Source organism: Melospiza melodia, chromosome 19, assembly GCF_035770615.1.
Source record: "Melospiza melodia melodia isolate bMelMel2 chromosome 19, bMelMel2.pri, whole genome shotgun sequence".
Taxonomy (NCBI): domain Eukaryota; kingdom Metazoa; phylum Chordata; class Aves; order Passeriformes; family Passerellidae; genus Melospiza; species Melospiza melodia.
This window is the reverse complement of record NC_086212.1, coordinates 2,646,589-2,671,345: the sequence shown is the minus strand read 5'-3', so window position 1 is coordinate 2,671,345 and position 24,757 is coordinate 2,646,589. Positions and strand designations below refer to the sequence as shown.

The following is a 24,757-nucleotide window of genomic DNA, read 5'->3' as shown; positions in this document are numbered from 1 at the left end:
CACTGGTGATTGGCCCTTAATTATAAACAGAAAATGAGCCAATCAAGGTGTCCCTGTTGCATTCCCCAGCAGCTGATAATAATTGTTTACCTTGTCTTCTGAAGCCTCTGGCCTCCAGAAGATGCAGAAATCCGAAAGAAAGGATTTCTGTGGAGAAATGTCTGCGACAGTAGGTAACGAAAACAACAGGTGATTACAACAACGAACAGTTAGAACTCCACCCTGGCAGCAACTGGCCCAACCTGTGAACTCTTCAACCTTTTAAAAAAATGGGCAACTTTTCTACTCATAACAGCAGCAGCATCAGCCTGATGGCTGGGTGTCTTTGAGCCTGGAAGGAGGAACAGCACCAGGGGGGAAAAACCCCCAAAACCAAACCAAGTCAAACTGGCTGTCAGAAGGTGGGAACCAGCCCAGCCTTCAATCTGCTGAGCCCTGTGCCCAGCTGTGAGGGCTGCAGGGCCTCGGGGGCTCACTGCAGCTCAGCCTTGCAGCACAGACAGCAAAGAGCTGCTTGGATTGTGTTCATTACTGTGGGACCTGGGGGGCTCTGAGCAGGCCCTGCAGGGCAGCTCACTCTCCCTTGGCTGTAGGTGGGGCCCCAAGGAAAGGAGTTTTGGGTTTGGTGCTCATTGATGTCTGTCTGTCCCTGCAGAGAGCCCAGCTGAGGGGGGAAAGGGACACCCCCACCCCTCCATCCCCCTGTGGCCATGAAGCCCCTGGAGAGCTCCCTGCTGGCTCCCTGCTCTGTCAGCAGAGGAATGGGGCCCCAGAGGGGTCACCCCTGCTCTGAGCAGGTTTTCCCTCAGACCCATTTAGGCTGGAAAAGCTCTCCAAGGCCACCCAGCCCAGCTTCCCCAGCTCTGCCAAGGCCATCCCAATGTCCCCATCACCTCTTTTAGACTCCTCCAGGCATGGGGACTCCACCACTGCCCTGGGCAGCTGTGCCAATGCCCGAGCACCACAAAATGACATTTTCCATAATACCCAGCCTAAACCTCCCCTGGCACAACCTGAGGCCATTTCCTCTTGTCCTATCCCTTGATAGGTGGGAAAAGAAACCAGCCCCCAGCCACATCCCATAAAGGATGATAAGGACATCTCCCCTAAGGAGATTCCCATAAGGAGATTCTCCTTAGCCCTAGTCTTGTTGCTGTTGTATTTACAACCACATTTTTATTGTCTTCTATGGCAGTACCCAGATAAGTTCAAGTTGAGCTTTAACCCTTCGTATTTTCTCCCTGCATAATCCCACAACACTCTTGTGGTTGCTCTAAATCACCTCCCTGTTCTTCCAAAAGTCAAAAATTCTTCTTTTCTCCTTAGTTCCAAGCAGAAGTTCAGCCAAGCCATTTTTCTTCCCCATCTCATCTCTGGCTCAGAGGCACAGCCAGCTCCTGGCCCTTTAGGGCTGTCCTGCCTGACAGAGGTGTGGTCCTCCCCAGGGCCCCCTAAACATCCATGACATAAAAAGATGTGTCAGACCCCATTAGCTCTTGAAGGAATGTAAAGGCTCCCACCCTGTTTGCACTCAATCTCCTGTGGTCCAGTGTCCCCTCCTGGAAATTGTCCCTGCCCTGCTGGGATGTGGGAGGACAAGGGCTGGGCCACTCCATTCTCTCCAGAACAACCCCACAGGCAACAATTAATTCAACATCTGCATGTTCTGAAGAAATTAACCAACATAAACTGAGCAGCTCAACTGAACATACACAGCTGCCATGGTGGGAGCTTGAAAAAAAAATAAATAAAACTTTTTTGAAAGATTTTCCCCACCACCCACAGAGGGAAGGTCCCATTCCCAAATGTCTTGGACCTCACCTGGCTTCTCACTTGTGCTGCTGTTTGCTCCCATCCCATCAGTGGCAAGGTCTTGCTTAGAAACACCCTCAGAGTCTGTCCCTGCTGCCTTGCCTGCACCTCTGCAGGAATGGGAGTGTCTGAGGCTGCTGACACACTGGGTTAAATGGCATGGCATGGCATGGCATGGCATGGCATGGCATGGCATGGCATGGCATGGCATGGCATGGCATGGCATGGCATGGCGTGGCACCAGCAGGTGTGCAGGAAGCTTTGGTGCTCTGGTTTCCCCTTGCTGGCCTGGACAAGCATTGGAGCAGCAGAGCAGGGTTCCTCCCGTCCCAAATGCTCCTTCCATTGCTTCTGGACATGAACAATCACTGGGGCCGAAATGCCTGCAATCATTCATTCTGTCTGGGTTAGGAAATGCAACAAAACCCCCACTGACTTTATTAGCTCCCATTGACTTTGATGAACATCACAGTTCCAGGCTGTGCAGCTCTTGGGGAACATTTCAGTTGTACCAGGACTGTCCTTTGGGGAATTTGTGAGAGCCACTTGCTGTGTCTGTTACAGTGGTTGTGTCCATCCTGTATTGTCTTCTTGTTAGATGCAGGAGCTGCAATTCCCTCTTCTTGATGCCTCAGGCTTAGCTTTAATATTTTTCAGATTCTGTGCTGCTTCAGTGTGTGGGTCTGAGCTTCACATGAGGGGATGGTGAGCTCTGTGCACAGAGCAGGGAGACAAAACAATTCCTGCTCTAGCTGGGCACCAAGGACAAATGATCCAAATCTCAGGCCCAGGAGCACAAACAATGGCGGAATGAAGAGAGAAAAACAAGAAGGATAGGACTTGGCCTAAAGCTGGAATTGGACAATGAACTGCAAGATGCAAATGGAGCAGAACTGATCAAAGTGAGAGACCCTGTGACTGGGCATGCATTTGGTGCCCATTTTGGGTTGTGCTGCCCAAGGTCCATCCATTGAGGCCTTTTAACAAATCCCTGCTTTATTCTTTAGCTCTGTCCAGTCTCTGCTGTAGGGCAGCCTTCACAGGGCATCATTCTCAATAAAGTTTTGCACGTGGAGATGTGGCCAAGAGCCCCAGAGGCTCCTGGTGGAGCTTCTCCATCCTCTGTCAGGAAAATGCCCCCAGGCCTGGGATGGGGACAGTGGTGCCAAAGGACTCGGCCACACTGGGAATGTCCTGCACAGGGGGATGTGGCAGGAGGGACACCCTGCACCGCTCCAGCAGAGAACCCCGAGCCCAGCACCTTTCCTTGCCCAGATTCCCTCCCTGGCAGGGCATTGTTGCCTCTGCCAGGCTGGCACAGGGGTGCAGAGCCCAGCGCTCCTGGGTCTGCTCAGAGCTGGGTGAGCAGAGCAGGTCTGGGACAGCCCCAGCCTGTGCTCAGCTCGGCCTCCCTGCTGTCCCCACAGGCCAGAGCAGCCCCTGAGGGGCTTTGGGGCAGCTCAGGAGGGGCCTCTGTGCCCACAGCACCTCCAGAGGGGCTCCAGCCCCAGCACATCCCACCTTCCTCAAAGCCAGGGATGTTCTTGGCCAGGGGCAGGATTTAAATAAAGGCCGCTTCCCTCATCCAGAACAAAGAGTAGAGGGAAATTGAATTAATTGAATTTTGGGCAAGTGGAGAAGGTCTGGCATTAAAACCAAACTGCCATGTGTGCAGTACTCGAGACTCCACAGGCAGCCCCAAGCAAGGGCTTTGCCACCACCAGGGAGCCTCAACAGCCACACCTCGAGCCCCAATCACCACATCAGGAGAACCCCAGGCAGCTCCTTCAGAAGAATAAAGAAAGCAACCACTCCTCCCTCTCTCGTCTGAGGGTGTCAGGGAGGGTGGGGACAAGGCAGCAAAGAAAAATGTTTTAAGCTTCATTTCAGATGAGCTCACATCTCTCAGAACTTATTTTTCCACAGCCTTGGTGGAAAAGAGGCAATTTTGGTGCTGAACAAAAAAACAGCACAAGGCCTGCAGCAGGTTCTGAGGGCCATGAGCAGCGTAGAGACATTTCAGTCCACAAAACGAAAAATGTAACTGAACATTTATTTTTTATTGGCCTTCTGTGCCTTATTTTCAAAATTAATCACATCTAGAGTTCCTCCCTGTAATAAAGCACGTGCCACTGGTGACAACCAGGGCACAAACTGCTCCCACAGCCCTGCTCCCCCCAGTGCAGTGCTCCACACTGGAGAAAGAAATACACCAAATTATGGGATAATTACCCAAAGCAGGCCTGGGGGAAGAAACAATGGATTTTAAAAGTGATTTGCTTTACTATGGAATGTAAAATTATGGATGCTGCTTCTGTTAGAAAAAGCAGAATTTCTGTGAGCCCAGAGACCCCTGTGGGGGATGCAGTGGGCTGGAGAGGGAGGGACAGAGGTACCACAAATTTCTGGTGGGTTCTGAGCAGAAAAATTCTTCCCAACACAGAGGTAATGTGGTGACTGCTTTATTCCAGAATTTTGCAATGTGCCAAAAGGAAAAATGATGAACAGCAAGGACTGAGCCTGTCCATACAGACAAGAGCAGGGGAAGTGAAGAAGTATTTTTCTTCTGGTGAGGAAAATCCTTGAGTTTGTTGGGTTTGCTGGGCAGCAACACATTTCCAGGGCCAGCTGGAATTTCTCCTTCTATAAAGAACTGCTGCCTTGGGCTTGGGACAGACTGACAGCCATTCTGTAGCAAGGATATGAAAGAGTGTAAGGGTTATGCTGTGATGCCTCTGAATGTTTATGTAGAGCTTATCAATATTCAAATATGGTGAAACACCTACAGGAAAAGCACTTCAGGCTTTTCCTAGAAACTAAAGACTGGCTGAATCATGGCACTGCCCTGTCTTCATCACTGAAATAGATAAAATAATGCAAGAGCTAAAATAATGACTAAAAAAGTTAAGATAATGAAAGAGCTGCAAACACCAAACTTGTTGAGCCCAGGGACTGAAGCCAGGTGAGGTCCCCTCAAAGCAGAGGCCTGTCCAGGTGAGATAATGTGTGTTAATAATGTGTGTTAAGGATCAGCACCAGCCCCTGAACTTGTTTCTCTTTAGGAGAAAAGCTGTTTCACTTTAGAAGGAAGATATTGCCAGGTAACATCTTCCCAAAAGCCTTTTCCCTCCTCCAGTCACAGGATCATTTAAACAACTGATAAGAGCAAACTTTCTGCCCCTCAGCTCCTGCATTTGGGGGAAAGGACACAAGGAATTGTGCTCCCTTCTCTGCCATGGGATTTGACTGTTCACCCATAATAACCCAAACTGGAGCCACTGGAGTTGTCCAAGGTGGACAAAGCCCTGGCAGCAGAGCAAGCTGTGCCCTGCCAGCTGTGCTGCAAATGCAGGGAGCAGAATGGGGGCAGAGCCAGGCAGGTGCAGCCCAGCCCTGGCTGCTCCCATGGACACGGAGGGGATGCAGCCCCCTGCAGACTCCAGTGTGGGGCTGCTGGCACTGCTGCAAAATCCAGGAAAGGTTTTCCTCTTTCACCTTTTCCACAGGCTTGTCCTGATCCCCCTGTGACCTGGCTCCTCAACAAGGCACTGAGCTTCACCACATCAGCAACAACTCAGAGAGAAAATCCAGCAATTCTTTTAGGAGCTGGAGAATTTCTGCACTTTGCTCTCCATCCAGACTGAACCTGAACTGCTGCATTCTTGTGCAGCCACTGATTTCTGCTCAACATCTGTGCTCAAATCCTTCTCCCAGCCTGGCCTCTCACCTTCTTGGATACTATTCCAGTAATCTGGAATAATCCTCGAGGGGAAAACTGAGCACGGGGGCAAAACAGAGAGCTGGAGAAATGTTATTTAGAAGATGAACAGATAAATTCTAATGATTCTCAGCTGTCAGCATCACACTCAACTTCTCATTTTCTTGATTTTCAGCAACTTCCTGTTTCTATTCCTGTGCCCCCCCCCCCAGCCACCACCACAGGTCCTTTCACCTGATCAAAGCTCAACACCCCCTGCAGTTTGTGACAAACCCTGTCCTGATAGCAGCAGCTTTGAAAATCTGCTCTTTCCTTTCCTTGCTGACAACGCCAGGTGCCCCAATCTCACTGAAAGCTGCCCCATGGTGGCCATACCTGGAGGACACACTGCACAATGTCACACTGTCACCAAGCAGGACCTCCCAGCTCTCCATGGAGCCATCTCATAAATGCTGCTCCTTTACACCAGCTGTGGTTACGAAAATGGTGAAATTCTTGCTCCGGCCAGAAGCTCCCAGCAATGGAGTTTATTGTCACTGATTCCAGCAGAACAGAAGCACAGGAGCCCCAGGGCAGCTGATCCCCCTGGATTTGTGCACAATTAGGGGATGAGATGTTCCCATTTCCCTGGTTACTTCAGGGACATGAGCAAGGTCCCCAACCCCTTGAGCTGCAACCCCGTGACAGAGGAGATAAAAGCACATCCTGGCAGAAGTAAAGGGGATAAAGAGATTTGTTCTTCCAAGGCACCAGGGAAGCTCAGGCTGATGACCACAACAGCAATTCTGTTCTCCCAGCACCTCCAGGGACAAGTCTCAGATGAGTTTCTCTTGGATGGGCTGGGCTGGAAGATGTTTCACCCTCACTGCTGGGATGGAACAGCCCTGCATGCTCAGGTTACTTGGATCAGGTGGAGAACTGGGCATGGTGAAACCCATGGAGGGGAGCAGCTCAGCTGTTGTTCAGTACCTAAAATCTGGCTCCCACATCTCCACACAGCCAATTTTCAGCTCAGAGAAAAAAACAGCTCTGTCTCCAAAAAGGTATCTGCACACAGACACAGAGAACCTCAGCTCCTCTGTGAAGAACTCCATCTCTAAGCTGCTTTCTCACAGCCAGCTCAAGTAAAAACTTTTTTGCCTCTGAATACAACTGCACTTCAAACTCTCATCAGCCTCACGAGCAGCATGAGGCATTTGTGTTCACACAACATTATTTGAATGTACTGTGAAGTTTTTCCTAAAAAAAATAAGCCCCAACTGATATGTGCTCCTAGACAGGCATTTCCTGCATTAGTGAGGTTATTCTTATCCCACAGCAGGATCTGAGCCTACAGCTCAAGATGCTGCACTCAAATATCAGTCATTAAAAGCCCTCAGGGTTTCATGCACAGACTCAAAGCACATCTACAAAACACACCTCTGAAACTCTCCTGCAAGCCAGAGCTCACAGCTGAGAGGTTGGAACAATGATTTAGTCTTTTATTAACTTGGATCTTTTTGATCCTATTTCACTAAATCAAACTTTTCATTTAAAGCACTGAAACACAGCAGCAGCTCAAGGCCACACTGTATTTTTTTAAAGTATGTTGAAGGTATTTGACCCAGGGAAAAACAAACATTTAAAAACAAAGTATCATTGCTCTTCAGCTATTTCAGGGTGCCCCACCAGCAAGTCGCCAAAACAAAAAGGCAACTCTCACTTCTGCAAGGTTTAACTCCAAACAGGAGACTCTTTGCTAGAGGAAGAAACAAGAATACAACAATAATGTTACAAGAGGCACTGATCCTGGCTTTATTCACTTTAAGATACATCCAACATTGTTATAGCTCACTTGAAATTCAAAATGCTTTTAAAGAAACCAACCATAAAACCTTGATTTTTTTTCACCTTACAGCGCTGTCAAAGTTTTCAAATAGCAAGTGAGTGACTCCCCAGCAATACTGTGCTCTGTGTTAACATACAAAGGTTAAAACTTAGTAGAAACCCTTCAAGTTGTGGTGTTTGCTGTATTGCCTTCAAAGGACCAGCTCCCCTGGGCAGGAGGCTGCTCCCCTGACCCGCAGGGGTGGGTGCTGGGGCCCTGAGCTGCTGCACCTTTCCCTCCCCTGGGACATTTTGGCAACCGGGTGACAACTGTCCCCCACTCCTGCACCCAGGGGGATCCTTCACTCCCCACTGCATCCCCAGCTGGAAGAACTTCTACACAAATCCCAGCGAGGACAGCACCAGGTGTCCCCTCAGGGCACTGGCACTGCCAGCAGAGGAAGGGCAGGGGAAGATCCTGAAGCAAAAAGTGTTAATTTGGAACCCAAATTACTTGGCAGTGTCTCCTGCAAATTCAGGATTTATAGAAGACTGTGTTGCAGCCACAATACAATGACATTTAGACCTATTACTTTGTTTTTTTGCTGCATTTAGATTCTTTTAAAGTGATGAAGAGTGCAGGACTTCAGAAATATAAACATTTCTCTATTAGAAATTGCAAAATTTAGTACTATGACACTATGAAAACTTACAGTACAGTTTATTGATTCTGTGTTAAGATTCAGCACCAACCTGGTGCCTGAACTGTCTCAGAGCTATTTTTGCCTAATTAAGCCTGTGCACAAGGCACCCATGGCTGTACAAGCAGGAGCAGGGCTCATGCTGGCCTGTCAGCCCTGGGACTCTGTGCCTGGTTTCTCTGTTTCATGACAGCATAACTAAAACAAGCCTGTTATGTAAAAGCAAAATAACCTTTATCTTAAAACTTCATTCTGGGTCTTGGACATAGCTCAGTGACATGATCTGCAGAACAACACCAACCATTCCCACCAGTGTTTGAAGAGGAAACTGAAGGAAAAATCCAAATCCAAGACACTCACTGTTATAGTATCTTTAATTCATCTCATCTTTTACAGAAGTCTGAACGGATTAAAAAGCACCTCCTTTCCCACCACGCTCCTTACAGTTGGTAAAATATATTCAATGAGCAAATGTATGTGAACAGCTTGAGGATCTGCATCTTGCAAGGATTTCACAGACCAATCAATCAAAAGCCAAAATTTCTTGTGGTTTTTACAACCTCGCTTTAATACAACGGTAAATCCACTCGGATGGCAAACCCGTCCAGTCCCATCTCCCCAGAACACTTTGCCAACTGCAGCACTGGTTAGCAAAGCTAGTTAGCCTTGGCACGGAGCTGTGCCCTCTTGCCTGTGACAGCCTGGAAGCCGGTTTTGATGCTGGCCACGGAGCAGCGTGAGTGGCAGGTCTCGCACTGCAGGAAGTATAACCGCGTGTCCTTCTGCAGGATGGTGTCCGGCGAGCGGCACGTGTGGCAGGTGACGTACTCCTCTGCAGGGACAAAGGTATTGGAAAAAGGCTCCCAGTATTCCCAGTTAGATTGTGCCTGGGCCAGTCTGACCCTCGCTGCTGGGCCAAAGGCAGCAACTGCGGTGTGTCACCCCAGAGATACCTTGGCTTGCTGGAGATTGCAGCTGGGCACTGAACAAGTCCAGGCTTGTTAGGAACCCCGTTTACCTCAGGAGGAATAGCTTCAAGCGATGGTGAAGAGAAAAAGGAGAGGATTCTGCTGGAGGGTTTAATGTCCAGAGGTTTATTCCATGGTTACAGAGGTCTGAACGTGAGCAACTGCTCCAACAGAATCCCGGCCGCATGGTCTGATCACCTTTTTAAGCTCAGGGACAGGGGGAGGGGAGGGACAGGTGAGCCACCAACCAGGTGAGAGGGGCAGGGTCTCAGGGGAAGATGACACCCAGACAGGCCAATGACCTCTGGGCATAGGGGCATCCTTTGAACTTGACCAACCACACGACGCCTTGCTGGAATGTTCAGCCTGATTGACAGGACTCACTCAGCATGGGGGCAAGGGGGAAGGGAGAGAGGCATAGGCACACCTGGGGAAATGACCTGGAAGGCCAAAATGGGACATTACAGCACACCACAACACAAAGGGACAAATTGCTCACTACAATCCTTTAGCTACTAACCCTAACTGTCACAGATATGTTTTATGAAAAGTCCTTTCGCTAGGATTTTTTCTCCTGAGAAGCTGAGATGTAGGGGGATGCAGTGTGGGTAAATGAACGTGGTGGAGAATGTGATCTTATCCCCCAAAGAGTTGCAGCTGAACCAATTGCTAAAGATTAGGAACAGGCCTGATGTTAACAGGCCACACCTGTAGCCAGTAAGACCAGTGGATTGGTGGGATCTGGAGTCAGATGGTTACTGCAAGAACCAGAACAGTCAGTGCTTAGAGGAGATGCCTACAAGAAACTTCGAGAAGGTACAAAGCTCTGGTGATATGGAATCCTTGCACTATAACGATAGTGGAACTCTTGATATATAAGACAACACCAAGAGGCCTCAGAAATGAAATGTAAACAATGATTATCTGCTGCTGTGCATGCAACAGGTGCATCTGTGATTGGTCTCATGTAGTTGCACTGTGATGTCATGGTTTGCCTCAGATACCTTGGGTTTCTCCCTTTAGATTTCTTCCCCAGGTGTGTCAGTCCCCTCTCCTTTCCCCTCCCAGCACTGTCTGTCAGTCCTGGCATTCCAGAAGACATCGAGTGATTGGCAGATTCACAGGATGCCCTCTACCCCTGGGGGGCATTGGGCCATCCAGGTGTCCTTTGTCCCTTTGTCCCTCCCCTCCTGTCCCTGGCTGGTGGCTCCCTGCCCCTTCCCTGCCCTCTCCCCGGGGTTAAAGGAGCAGCACCCACGGGCTCAGGGAGTTCTGCTGGAGCTGGTGCTGCACTCAGAGGCCTGAGGGCCAGAATAAAGCTCTGGATCCAAACCCTCCATCAGAACCGACTCCTTTCCTTCACCATCGCCTCAAAGCTTCTCCACAGAGGGAAACCTGAGGAGCAGCCCCTGTTATGGGGGCAAGCTCCATCCCAGCACCACCAGAGCTCCTGCAGGCCTGGACTTGTCCCCACGGGCCCAGTGCAGCACCCAGCCAGCCAAAAGTGTCTGTGGGGTGAAACACCACACACCCGGCCAGCCCAAAGTGTCTGTGGGGTGAAACACCACACACCCACAGCCAAAAGTGTCTGTGGGGTGAAACACCACACACCCAGCCAGGCAAAAGTGTCTGTGGGGTGAAACACCACACACCCAGTCAGCCAAAGTGTCTCAGGTGAAAACACCACAGTTGCCACCTTTTGGTCAAGCAGCAAGGGCCAGACAAACCCAGGCACGTCCCATCTGGATATATTGGTATTAATTCCAATATCATGTGGTTGTTTTTAATTAATGGCCAATCACAGTCCAGCTGTCTTGGACTGTCTGGCCAGTCACAAGAGTTTATTATCATTCCATTCCTTGCTACTCTTCTGATGAAATCTTTCTTCTATTTTTTTAGTATAGTTTTAATATAACATATATAATAAAATAATAAATCAGCCTTCTGAAACATGGAGTCAAGATTCTCATCTCTTCCCTCATCCTGGGACCCCTGTGAACACCACTACATTTTCCCAAGGTGGACAAAGCCCTGGCAGCAGAGCAAGCTGTGCCCTGCCAGCTGTGCTGCAAATGCAGGGAGCAGAATGGGGGCAGAGCCAGGCAGGTGCAGCCCAGCCCTGGCTGCTCCCATGGACACGGAGGGGATGCAGCCCCCCCTGCAGACTCCAGTGTGGGGTTGCTGGCACTGCTGCAAAATCCAGGAAAGGTTTTCCCCTTTCACCTTTTCCACAGGCTTGTCCTGATCCCCCTGTGACCTGGCTCCTCAACAAGGCACTGAGCTTCACCACAGCAGCAACAACTCAGAGAGAAAACCCAGAGAGCAATTCTTTTAGGAGCTGGAGAGGCTTTGCAGTTTGCCCTCCATCCAGACTGAACCTGAACTGCTGCATTCTTGTGCAGCCACTGATTTCTGTTCAACATCTGCATTCAAATCCTTCTCCCAGCCTGGCCTCTCACCTTCTTGGATACTATTCCAGTAATCTGGGTCCCTGCTGCTGCTGCTGCACAGCTGCCTGCAAACGCTGCTCAAACACACCCACCAGCTCAGAGGGGCTGGTTGGGAACACTAAAATCACCCTGGTTCACCAAGAGGAGGTTTGTGGTACATTAAGCACTGACACTGTTTTAATGTTAATAACCTGTACAGATTTGCCACTGGTGTTCCCTGAGCTTCTCTGGTGAGGTGTCAGCAGCTCTGGTACTGACACAGCACTAAAGCAGGAGCTTTGTGACACAATCTGAGTCCTCTGACCAGCTGGGGCACAAAAAGTTTTTGGGATTCATTAAGAAACGTTCTTTAACCTCATGCTTACATGATTTCTAAAAGGTACACAGGAGAAAATTCTACTCAGATGTGGACTCAAATCTTCTCTGTTTGTCAGCAAGGGACACCAGCACTTATGGGAAACTTAGTGCTTTTATAGAACATTTTTTCTCATAAATTTTGGAACAAAAAAGGCATTTAAACAGAACTTATCTTAACACTGCATCTGTCAATTCACGGGTACAACAGACTGCAAAATCAACAATTACTGTTGCTTTCCACAGTCCTCATCAAAGCCAAGATATGAGGCTCAGATGAAAACAAGCAGCTCTCAAATGCTCTGCTTTCCTGGGCATGCTCTAGTGCAGAGCAGAGCACCTGCATTTGCATTATTCCATGATAAAGGAAAGTTGTGGCTCCTGAGCCCCCTCCATGGTGGGCACACAGCTGGGGCCCATGGGCATCACAAGGGGCTGAGAGAAATCTGCAGGGGGAAAGGGAGTTCTACTTACTGATATATCTTCTCAAGACATTTTCTATCTGTTTTTGCTGGAATCTTCCTTTGATTACCAGTTGGTTGTTACCATCTATTGAACCACTAATAGAAAAAATTAATTATTTGATTTGCAGGTGTGAAGCATTAAAACAAATCAAGAACATGAAGCAAGACAAGGATATATTCTTCAAGAAGAGCACAAACAGAATTGTGTTGTAGGGACAAAAAACGCAAAATCCTGAGGTACTTCAGAGCTACTTCCTAGAGGAAGTTTTGCCCAGGCACAACCCTCACCTGTCTGTCTCAGGGGAGTAAACAAGACCATTACCTTGGTCTTGGAGTTTCCCTCTGTTCCTCCTCACTAAAATGTTCTCTCCTCAATCACCCAGCACAGCACTGAAGTGCAGGGAGCAAACCCCTCATGTTCCAGCCCATCTATACACATCTAACCCCAAAAATGTTATATTTGACCAATACCAACCCTAAGCACACACAGAGCCCAGCAGCCTTACCTTGTACCCAATTCTGCCAACAAAAAAGCCAGGAGATGTTTTGGCTGACGATGTAATCTGAAAATAAAAGTAAGGAAATGTTTAACCTTCCCCCTTTCAGAGAAATCTGGTATTCATACAGGACTGGCAGGGTAAATCCAACTTAAGTCAGAAAGTTTCAAAGGGAGCAGTGCCAGGGGTCTGCCCCAAAGAGCACACACACAATTACTGAGGACACAAGAAACTTGAACAGTCCACACAAAAAAACTCCCACTGACCCCAACTCAAAATTACAGCAACTAGTGAAAAGTTTTCCATTAAAGATTTTTCATTCTTACTGTCCCAACCCCTGAAAAAACATTAGTAGCTACCATTAACTCCCCTTAGTGTTCCAGGTCCTCAGCAGGGTTTCACCAGGCCTGTTTTCTGGCACACTTTTGATACCCATCAGATCTGCATTCACAGAATTGCTCACAAAGAACAGAGCTGCCTTCACATGGCATAATTAAGACAGATATCACTGCAGAAACAGTGGGAAAACCCCACTGGAGTCCACATCATTCACCAAGAGATCAGTATTTGTAGTCAGCTCAAATTAGAAAGAACTTTTCCCACCCTTCTCCTCGAGGCTTGCACATAAATGTCACTGGTGACCCAACTTGCTTGAACCCAATGAACTCACCAAGTTTCAGCCCATGTACCATTTTTGTAATTTAAATACAAAATTAGAAATTATCTCAATAAATCATGCTCAGAAATATCTTCTCACAGAGAAATGTAATGAGCTTCCTGACTGAAATAGCTTCCACTCCTGGTTTGCCACTTGCCAGAAAACTCTACAGGAGCACAGAGCAGTGCATCCATCTGCTCTTCCTGGGAAATCCAAAGGGGAAACTTACAATTTGCAGATATCTGTGAAGTTGACAAAAGACGTTTTCTTGGTCCCTACTCTCACAACCTGCGGGGGCTTCATGACAAATTTCCTCTTCTCTCCAGCCACCATGTCCGGGTTCTTCTCCCGCATGATGTTAAAAACTCTGTTGAGCAACTGCAAAAGAAGGAATTCACAGCCATGTGAGAGCTGGCCATTCCTCACAGCATTCACAGTGAATATCAGACTACCTTTGCCCAAGCACATTTCCCCAGCTGTTCAGAACACATTTAAAGTGTTCTGATCAATGCAAAATCCCAACACTGCTTCCCCCAAGGTTTGTTCTGCCCATGGCAGAGGTGTTAGAACCAATATTGTCCCCTGTGAAAGTTACTGTGATTAAAAATATGCTTTTCAAAAATATATTATATTTTTATATTATATTCATATTATATTTCATTATTTATCTTTATATTATTACATTTATTATATTTATTTATTGTTCATATTTATATTATTTTATATTATATTTATATAATATTATATTATTATATTATTTCTTTTATATTATTGTATTTATTATATTTTATTTATTATTTATATTTCCATTATTTTATATTATATTTATATTATTATTTTATATTATATATGCCTTTAATATTTTGCTCATGAGCTTCTGACTACAAGTCCTTCACTCTGAAGTTAGAAATAGGAAATATGAGCATAAGGCTCTACTGATGCAGATGAACATGGAAAATAAGTTTTAAAAGTCTCTGGAACATTACCTCATCATATGTGTAGTCCCTTTCTGAGCCTGCCCACGCAGGTCCTGACTGAAGGCTAAAAGAAATTCCATCATCTTTTTTGCTATCTTCATCCTCAAATGCTGTAAAGAAAGTTTTGGGGGATTAATTAAGAAACATTATTTAACTTCATGCTTACATGATTTCTAAAAGGAGAAAATTTCACTCAGATATGGACTCAAGTCTTCTCTCTTTATCAAAAAGGGGCACCAGCACTCTTGGGAAATTTATACAGTGCTTTTAGGGGACATTTTTCTGATAAAGTTTGGAACAAAAAAGGCATCTGAACAGAGTTTATTCACATACAAGGTGGACTACATTTCACTTTCACCATCTCACAGAGCTAGGTTATACTTGTACCTTCATCCTTCTCCATTATCTCATCTTCATCTGGAAACTTCACATTCTTCTTTTTCTTCTTTTTGTTGCCCAGCATGATATCAAGGTCATCTTCAGGTTCTACTGTCTCTGGCACATCTCCTTCAATTTTCAATTCCTGTAAAGAAGCAAGACTGTAGTTTATCCATGTAAACCACAGCCCTCCATAGCACCAGCAATAACCCCACTGTAGGGGTGAATGCTGCTGACAGCCATCACAGCCCTGAAACCCAACAGGTAAGAATGGAATTCCAGCATGTTGAAGAGCTCTACACCCTGCACTGCTGCCATAAGCAGGGCCAGATTTGCACCTTTTGGCTGAACTTCTGCTAGCCAGGAACAAGGTCAGACTGCACTTAAAGGCAGCAGCCATCTGAGGACAGCAGGGAACAGAACACCCCTCATGGCAGCAGTAAGGGAAAGCAAAGCTGTGCTACTCTAATTTGTTATCACAATTCTGCACACTTTAAGAACACAGAGCAAGTATTTTGTCCCCTGAGGCAGATCAGAGGAACATTTTCTTCCCCCAAAAGGCAGAATCTGAAAAGGAGGTTTATGCATAACATAACATTTCTCTGTCCTCTTGCTCTCTGGGCTTGCCAGTTACACTGACATGTGATACAAAAACACTACTTGGAATAAAACTTGAGAAGAGTAAAAATATCTTGTACACCTTCTGGAACACAGCACAGTAGCCAATCCTTTCTAAAGAAAACACCAGAGTGAAAACAGATTTCTTGGCAGATATGTGCACTTCATTTCTAGTGCTGGCCTTCAGAGGACTGCTCTGTGTGTGGCTTCTGACATCCAGTTATCGCTCTAACCCCAAAAGACAATTAACCTTGAGGTTAATCAGCTCTTCCTGCAGACTGGTGAATCACTTGCTCTTTGTGCAGAGCAGGCAGGGTTTTTCCACTTCTGGACAAACAGCCCAGGCAGGAACAACATGTTCATCAAAAAAAATTAAAGACATGTAAAGTTTAGTTATGAACTGTACCAATACACAATGACAGACTTGAGACAACTCCTGCACTGCCAATCTCAAGAAAATGGAAGCAAGAGAATTTTCAGCCATAGTCAAGTTATGTAAACAAACCTTTACACCTTCTTCTGCTTCATCTATATCAAATATCTTTTTTGTTTTTTTCTTCTTTTTCTTCTGATTGAAGAAATTTAAATCATCCAAGTCATCTGTTGTATCTAAAAAACAAAACCAAAGGATTGCCTAAAGAAGGGTAACTGTAGAAACAGTTCAGAGATTAAGGCCTCTGATTGACATCCAAATCTTTAAAACTTCAAAAAATAAGATATGAGCAATGATCTGTAACCCCTGTGGATATCCTTCAGGTTTGAAGAGATCATTCCCCTCTGCCCCCAAATAGTGCTTTAGTTTCTGCACCTTCTCACTGTGTCTTTTGATTCTTTAAATGTTCAATCTTTCTTTCTGCTGCACAAGATAAATTAGTCACTTCTGTCATTAGAGGTGCTTGGACAAAAAAAAAGAGAAGTGCAGAAGGAACATACAGTTTCTTTGGTCTGCAGCAGGAGCCAATTTAGCAACAAACTGGATTTAAATTAATGGCTCTCTGAATTAGGTAATCCTGAAATTACATTGGGCTCAATTTAAGAAGCAAGGTTTTATACACAATCATACACTTACTGAAAGATTCCAAAGAACACTGTGGTTATCACATTCAGAATGGTCCAAACACTAGGAACTCCTCTAATGATGTTTCTTTTATTCACACCATTGTTTAGTTGTTCAAATGAAAAAGAGCCACAATTGTGGAATTATTGCAACAGTTGCACGTGGAAGATTTAAAACTTCACACTGCTTTAGAGATTCTCTTTTCAGTGCTTTACACAAAGGACTGAGTTGGAAAATTGCAAATTACATAAGCCCCTGGGAGCTTGGTGGTGTCTGTGAATGTGATTCCAAGCAAGAGGCCAAGCTGCCCTCCAGACAGGCAGCAGAGACAACTCACACATCTCTGAACACAACACCAAGGCTCTGGTGTTCTACTCTGGGATGCCAAATTCTTGAAACTGGGCTTGTAGCCTCCAAACAGCACCTTTGAGAGTTTATCTACATGGATTCACTTTACCTTTCTTCCTGCTATCTTCTTCATCTGCTTCAACATCTTTGTCTTCTGTTGGCTCTGGTTCAACTTCCTTTGTTTCTGATTGCTGAGTCTCTTCTGCTTGTAGGTCTCCTCCTCCCTCCTCATCCAGCATGAAGGGCTTCTTCTTTTTCTTTTTCTTCTTGCTCATAGTAGGATCGAAAATCATCTGTAAAAGTCAAGAGCTCCTTAGCAGCTCAATAATCATCCCCTATTTATTATTTATAACTTTTCCCCAACTGCTCTTCAGCTTCAACCTCAACTGTGTCAATTACAAGGGAAAACTGACAGAGTTCACAGCATCTGCTGCTTTTCCTGCAGTCCAAGTTTCCTGTCACCTATTTATTAGTGCAGCTGGAAACATGTTAAAGCTGTGGCTGTCTGACAGACTGGCTACCAGCTCTCTTTTATGACCATTATGGAGTCCAGTTTTGCAGTAATACAGCACCACTTCACACAGAGGACAATTTAACCCCACCAAAGCACATGGTCTGATCACATATCACTTCCACTTGTGACACACATTGATTCCCAGATTTATTCAAGGCAAGATTTGCCATGAATAAGAACACTCTGGATGAGGAGGAAGCCTAGAAGGGGCTGGTGATAGAGCAAGACCTGCACCAGCTCTGAACACTGAAATGGCAAAGGTCTCATCCTTCTCCCTCCCCAGACTGAGAAACTGAACCTCAGACACCAAGTGATTAAAAGCTGTTAATGAGCTCTTTAGCCAGCAAAGCAGCTTAATTCACCTTGTCTGGCTGTGAAGGCACTAGCCCCAGACTCACTTTTAACCTATTCATCATCTGCAGACCCGAGGGATTGATTCCAACACATTAAAGCTTTTTGTTTCACTTCAGACACAAGCTGACATCCCAGCTGGTCACTTTGTTACACACATCTGCCCGGACTGGCACACCATAGTGTATATTAAATACAACCATTTTAGACACTTTCTCCAGTGTTCCTCATCCAGTAATGGAAGGATGTTCTCACAGAGCTGTACTTCACCATCATGAACACCCTCACTCAGAAAAGAACCAGCACTTCACCATGGAGCAGTTCTCTACCTTGTTGCCCAGCTACCCCCTGAAGTCTGGTGGTTTTCCTCTCCCCACAACACAACCTCTCCTTGCACTTCTCATTCTCCTACATCTGCTGTTCTTGTGATATTCTTGCCATTTTCTGAAACATCCATGTTCCATACAGGCATTACCAAAGGCATCAAACTGTTTTAGGGGTCAGAAGCACAACCTTCTCAAAGCCTGCACATACACCAGGGCCCCTGAGGCTTTCAAGCTGCTGAGGTGGGCCTTTAGTTGCACACACTGTGCTGGAATGATCCTCAAAAGAAAGCCAGAGGGCTTTTCTCTGCTGCTTCCATAGATAGTGGTGTGAATCATGCTGCTGCAATGCACAGAAATCACAGCACGTCCAACTGGTTCCATGTCTGCTTCCTCCTGGGCTCCCCAGGCTGCTGGGACAGCAGGAGAGCTGCCTGCATGGCAGAGCACAGCCTGCCATCCAGCACAAGGGGCTGACTCACTTCCATCGAGATGCTCTCCAAGACTCTGAAGAGGTTTTGATTGTCTCATGTGAGACAAACCTAAGATCATGCCTCAATCAGATGTAACAGCTTCTAAGAAGGAACCAGCCCACCCGCCCCAAATCACTCTTTTTGAGGGAAAAGACATTGGAAGCACCATAAAGCATCTCCTGTGAAGGAAAAGACATCTGAAGCACCATAGAGCATCTCCTGTGAGGGAAAAGACATTGGAAGCACCATAAAGCATCTCCTGTGAAGGAAAAGACATCTGAAGCACCACAGAGCATCTCCCATGAGGGAAAAGACATCTGAAGCACCATAAAGCATCTCTTGTGGCTACAGTGTCTGCAGCCTGACCCCACTGAGCTGGGCACACCAAGACATCTCCTGGATGCAGGAGATTGGTTTTCAGCATCAAACCCCCGTGGCCTTGAGCAGGGCCACCCCAGCCAGGCTTCTGCACACCCAGCACCTACTCACAACATGGCACACTCCACATCCTGAGGAGGAGGAGGAGGAGGCCTAAGCCTGAAATGTTTTGTTCACCAAGGGCTTCAACAAGCACTCACCAGGAGCCTCAGGTCACATTTGCTTTAACAAGTCATGACATAGATGAACAGCCTGATATCCCAGCTGCTCATGCTCTGGCTTTCTAAGGCAGGTGTTTCCAAACTTTCTTTATTCCTTTTCTCTGCTCTCTAGTCTGAACTTTATGATACCATTTAGTGCTGACAAACTACAAAGTTGCAGGTTTTCTACTGCAGGAACCTCAGCCCCCAGCACAAACACAACAAATATGGATGCTTTTCCTGTGTGAAAAAAATTATAAATTCCCATCCTGTGCCTGCTTTCAGAGCAAAATTCCCATGTGGGGTTTTCTCCTCTGTAGACCAATCCATCTCAATATACCTGCTCCTTACTGCAAGTGCCTACACAGCCCAATTCCCAAATTTACAGAAAATTAGCAAGTGAACAGAGAGGGGAACGGAATCAAAGTTTCACAGACCAAATGCAACTCAAGACTGAAGCCAATGAAGCTCTGAACTGCTGTGACAGTGGGAAATGGCAGGGATTCCAACAGAAGCCACAAATAAATCTGATTTCCCTAGTCTGAATAAACACAGGCATGTGTAAGAGGCAGACACCACCCCTGCCCTGACCAAGTCAGTTCAGGTGTCCTTACACTGCCTTATGTCCAGGGTGAGGAGCAAAATTACCAAGACCAAGCAGCACTTCCATTTGTCAAACACAGCACTCTCTAATGCTACTGTCTGAAGCTTCACAAAACTGCAGGGTTCAAAGAAATTCTAGATCTTCAGCAGGATTATGTGGTTTGTAGGATTTTGAACAAACTGAACAGACATTAACAGACCACTGCTCCCCACAACTGAGCTGTGCTGCCCCTGCTGTGCCCCAGCTCAGGGCAGCACTCAGGGATGCTCCCAGCAATGAGTTTCATTCATACACAACTCTGAAAACCTTAAGCTACAGCTCAACACAATGAACTTCTTACCATCTATCCCAGTTTTCAGTGTTAATTTGTCTTCATGTGCCTTCACCCTCCTCAACTTCACAGGCTTTAAAAAGTTTCACCAACTTAACACCAATATCAAAGTATTTGGCTCCCAGCAAGCAGAGACCCAGCAGTTCTGGAAGGCACCTGCACTCAGTGCACGCCAGCCTGAGGAACAGTGCCAGCCCCACTGGGTTATCTGCCATCAGCTTTATTCTCTGTCACATAAAGCAGCCCAGAGGTGCAACTTCACTGTGGATCCCAGCAATCACCTCAACGTCAAATTAATCCACTATGCAAGAAAAGCAGTTTTACTGATACAAACTAAATTCAAAGCATAACACTCCATGAACTGCTCAGTGGCCCCTGTGATCACCTGAGTAAGGCAGCACCTGATGCAAGCATTCCTAAGTGCAGAGAACAGCCCAGACAGGAGAACTGCAGCTCCCATGACACATCTAGGCACAAAAATGCAACGTACTCATTCTAGATGTTAAAGCAGCTGAGTAAGTCAGTGACAGCTACCACTAAAATAAGTCCTAATTACAGCAGTTCTCCTTTATGACGCAGGACAAGTCTCTCTGCAAGGCCTGAGTGTTCACTTTGCTCTGAAGGAAACAAGTCACACAGGTATTTTAAACAACACCAGAGAGAAGATACAAAGGCAGAAGCAGCCATCTCCTGGATCTGGCCAGAGCAGCTTCCCAAGGGCTACACCAGCCTGATGAGCGCCTCACACAGGGAAAACTTTCCTTTTCCCCATGAGAGCAATGGAAATGAGGCCAGCAAAGCTGTCAACACAGGGCATTTACAACTGAAAAATTTCTCAGACGCGGATGTATAAACTTCCCCGGTACTGTGCCTAGATAAACACGCCAGACCCGGAAAACGTTTAGTTATTATTTGCCCAGATGTTGCTATTCGGCTTCAAGGTTAAAACCCGAGATATTAAAGCCCCATAAAGCGAGTGCTAACTGCCTAAAGGCTGCGTTTCGCTAAAGAGCGCAGAACACGATGGAGAAGCGCTGGCGGTGCCATCTGCCTCCCTCTCCGGCTGCTCCGCGCCAGGGGCGGCCGCCGGCAGCACACCGGCAGCTCCGGGCCTTGCCGGGACCGGCGGCCCCACACACACCCGCGGGGGCTCCGGGCAAAGAGGGCCCCGCTCCGGCCCGGCCTGCGCCCCCCGCGCTGCCTCAGCCCCGGCCCGGCGGGACCCCCGCCCGCCCCGGCCCCGGCCCCACGCAGGGCGGAGGCCGCGCTCGCCGCAGGCCTCAGGCCCGGCGCCCACATGGCGGCGGCCCCAGCGCAGCGCAGCCCCCGGGCGAGGCGCTCCCGCAGACGGCAGCGGCGGCGGCCGGCGGCTCTCACCTCGTCGCCGGACATGTTTGCGGCGGGGCCGCGGGCCGGAGGGGCCGGGGTCGCTCGGTGCCGCGGGGTCAGTCCGTGCTCGGCTCTTGCATCAGCGCCGCGCGCCCGCCCCGCCCCGCGCCTGCGCGCGCCCGCCGCGCCGCCTCGCGCGACTTGCGGCGTTCCCGCGCTGCGCACGCGCCGGGCGGCGGCGGGAGCGCTGAGGGCGGCGCTGAGGGGCGGGGAACGAAACGGAACGGAATGAAATTCATCTCACATCCTGCTCTGTTCTCAAAGCCCCGGGATCCCAGCATGGAGCAGGCTGCAGAGGACCATGTGGCAGCAGCTGGTCTAAACTTCCAGCTCCGGCAGGGCCATCTCAGAGCACATCGTTCGGGATTGCGTCCAGATGGTTCTGGAATGTCTCCAGTGAGGGACACTCCACACCCTCCCTGGGCAGCCTGTTCACGGTCACTGCACAGGAAAGAATTTCTCCCTCCTGTCCAGGTGCAACTTCCTGGGCATCGGTCCCTGCCCGTGGCTCTGGTGCCATCGCTGGGCCCCAGGGAGCAGAGCCTGGGCCCTGCTCTGCCCCTCCTGCACACAGGGACAGCCAGGCCTGAGGCCCCTCTCAGCTGGGGCTCCTGTCCAGGCTGAGCAGCCCCAGCTCCCTCAGCCCGTCCTGGGCTCCCCGATGCTCCAGGCCCTTGCTCAGCTCCAGGAGCTCCTGTCCCTGCTGTGCTGAGGAGCCAGAGCTGGACCCAGCACTGCAGATGTGCCTCCCAGGGCTGAGCAGAGGGGCTGGATCCCCTCCCTGACCTGCTGGCAATGCTGTTCCCAGTGCTTTCCAAGTCCCAGTAGCCCCCTTGGCCACAAGGACCCACTGCTGGCTTGTGGAGAGTTCCTTGTCCACCAGGACCCCCAGGTCCTTCTCCACAAAGCTGCTCCCCAGCAGGTTGGCCCCAGCCTGTGCAGGTGCCTGGGGCTGTTCCTGCCCAGGTGCAGGAGCTTGCTGGATTTCAGAAGGTTCCTCTCTGCCCATCCCCAGCCTGCTGAGATCCCTCTGAGGGGATGCACAGTGGCCCTGGTGGGGAGGTATTGCCCACCTCGTCCAAGCCATTGATGGGCAAGTTCTACAATAGTGGGCCCAGGAGTGAACTCTGATGGACACCACTAATGACAGGCCTCCAGCTGTGCCACTGTTCTCTCTTGGTGTTGGCATTTTGGCATTCCCATGCAAGTCTCCTTTGCTTGCTGAGCTTTTCCTGACCTGCTCTGAACAGAGATCTCCACCCTACCCTAAAAGTGAGCCCTTGATGTCTATAATGGGACATACTGTTGTAAATACCCCATTGTCAGAACATTGAGGGCTTTTTTGTATGTAAGAATGTGCATTCTTCTGCTTTTTAGTAATGTGAAAACACTGTTGGAGATCATGGCTCCTGGGACACGATCAGCTCCTATGGCAGGGAGTCTCTCCTCACTCTTGAATACAGAATCATAGAATCACAGGATCAATTAGGCTGGAAAAGATCTCTGAGATCATTGAGCCCAGGCTATGAGCCATCACCACCGTGTTAACTAGATCATGGTGCTGAGTGCCACATCCAGTCTTCCCTTATGCACTTCCAGGTGACTGCACCACCTCCCTGGGCAGCCCATTCCTATACCTAATCACTCTTTCTGTGAAGAAATTCCTCCTAAATAATTTAAAATAGTTTAAACTATTTAAATAAATAAATAGCTCAGAGCCCCCAGGCAGGTGTCATGTACCAGCTGGAGAAGAGAGCTGACCTTGGTGAGCTTGTGTGGGTACAGGTTGGTTGGTCAGCCTGTATGATGCCTGAAACTGGAGACCTGTGGGTGTAGGAAGGGACTCTCAGAGTATCTGGTCCAAGCTCCTTGCTCATACAGGGGCGGCAGGAACAGGTTCCTCAGGACCTTCTGCTGGGTTTTGAGTATCTCTAAGGATCTGGCCACCACAACTTCTTTGAGCAGCCTGTTCCATCTTCACAATAAAATGTCATTTTTCTAGGTTTAAGCAGAATTTCCTGTATTTCAGCCTGTGTCTTCTGCCCCTTCTGTCACCCAGAAGAGTCTGGCTCTGTCTTGTATCACACTGATATGATCCCCCTGAGCCTTGTCTTTATAGGTTGAATAACCAGGCTCTCTCAGCTTCTCCCCATATCTCAGATCCTCCAATCCCATTGTCATAAAATCACACATAGTTTTGGGTAGGCAGGGACCTTAGAAATCATCTTGTTTGATCCCCCTGCCATGGGCAGGAACACCTTCCTCATTCCATTTCCCTAACACTACCTAAGAAAAGAGCGTGGCACCAATGAAAACAGCTATTTACCATGAGGTGTTAAAACTCTGCCTCCCAACCAACTCTGACATTTAAAGGTCATCTGCTTCATGCAAGGTATAGTGTCAGAGCAGGCACAGCATCAACCCAAACACTGTTACAGGGTTTGTTTTACATTTTAATATTTCCAGGTCATTTGGATTCTTGGAGACCCATAACTTCCCATTAGGGGATGTAAACTTATGCACACTCTATCATTTAACTTTGTTATCACCTACAGGAAACATTTTGTCTATCCTTGGTCTTCCTTTCCTCTGTCTTTCCCTCTTGCCTCAGTGGGCAGTGAGGGCCCCCAGCACGCTCTGTTAGCAAAGCCATCACTTTGGAGACAAAGCAGGCACCAGGACAGGAGGAGTTTTACCTTCTCCCAAGGTGACTACAGGAATTTTCTGTTAAACCCCTGAAACCCAGCTTCAAAAGATTACTTTTCCTTCTTGGTTCTGTACTACCCCATTTCCCTGGGTATTGGCCTTACATTTGTGTCTTTGTCACTTGCTCTTGTGTCACAGGGATGCTGCAGATTTTTAGGTATTGCAGGCAGCTCTTCTTTAATCAGAGAGTCACAGAATGTCCTGAGCTGGGAGGGACCCCCAGGATCAGCCAGGGCAGCCCCAGCCCTGCACAGACACCCCAACAGCCCCACCCTGGGCACCCCTGGCAGCTCCTGGAGCTCTGGCAGCCTCGGGGCCGTGCCCATTCCCTGGGGAGCCTGGGCAGTGCCAGCACCCTCTGGGGAAGAGCCTTTCCCTGGTATCCAGCCTGAGCCTCCCTGGCACAGCTCCAGCCATGCCCTGGCTCCTGTCCTTGGTCACTGGAGAAAATACATTGATCAGACACGTTTGGTGTTGCTGTAACACTGAACGGGGTCTCCCTCCAAATTCTTCCTTCTCTTGCTGCAGACTTTTGCTTTGATATTCCTTTCATGAGCCTGTCTGCTCTGGAATGCTTTTCCTTGGCACGAAGCTGGAGCACATGGAGTGCTGCTGGCTGTGCCTGCACTGCCCCAACACCTTCCTCACTGCCCAGGGCTTGCCTAGACCAGCCTCCTGTCCT

At 48.1% G+C, this 24,757-nt stretch overlaps 1 protein-coding gene across 1 annotated transcript; it reads right to left on the bottom strand.

The window, feature by feature from the left end:
* Positions 1-8,393: 8,393 nt before the first annotated feature.
* EIF2S2 (eukaryotic translation initiation factor 2 subunit beta) lies at positions 8,394-21,473 on the bottom strand. The gene is made up of 9 exons (XM_063172146.1): positions 21,358-21,473; positions 16,916-17,099; positions 15,907-16,010; positions 14,793-14,928; positions 14,415-14,515; positions 13,658-13,806; positions 12,780-12,836; positions 12,284-12,369; positions 8,394-8,869 (listed from the first exon to the last, which is right to left on the bottom strand). The coding sequence occupies exons 1-9, from the start codon at positions 21,370-21,372 to the stop codon at positions 8,694-8,696; spliced, it is 1,008 nt and encodes a 335-aa protein (XP_063028216.1). The 5' UTR covers positions 21,373-21,473; the 3' UTR covers positions 8,394-8,693.
* Between the last annotated feature and the right edge of the window lie 3,284 nt (positions 21,474-24,757).

Bases quoted from the DNA above. Each gene is read 5' to 3' on its own strand.
- EIF2S2 (XM_063172146.1), bottom strand. The intron at 16,011-16,915 runs GTAAAGTGAATC...TTTGTTTTTTAG, and splicing joins AGAAGATAGCAGGAAGAAAG to ATACAACAGATGACTTGGAT. The intron at 13,807-14,414 runs GTAATGTTCCAG...CTTCTTTTGCAG, and splicing joins GGGACTACACATATGATGAG to TTGCTCAACAGAGTTTTTAA.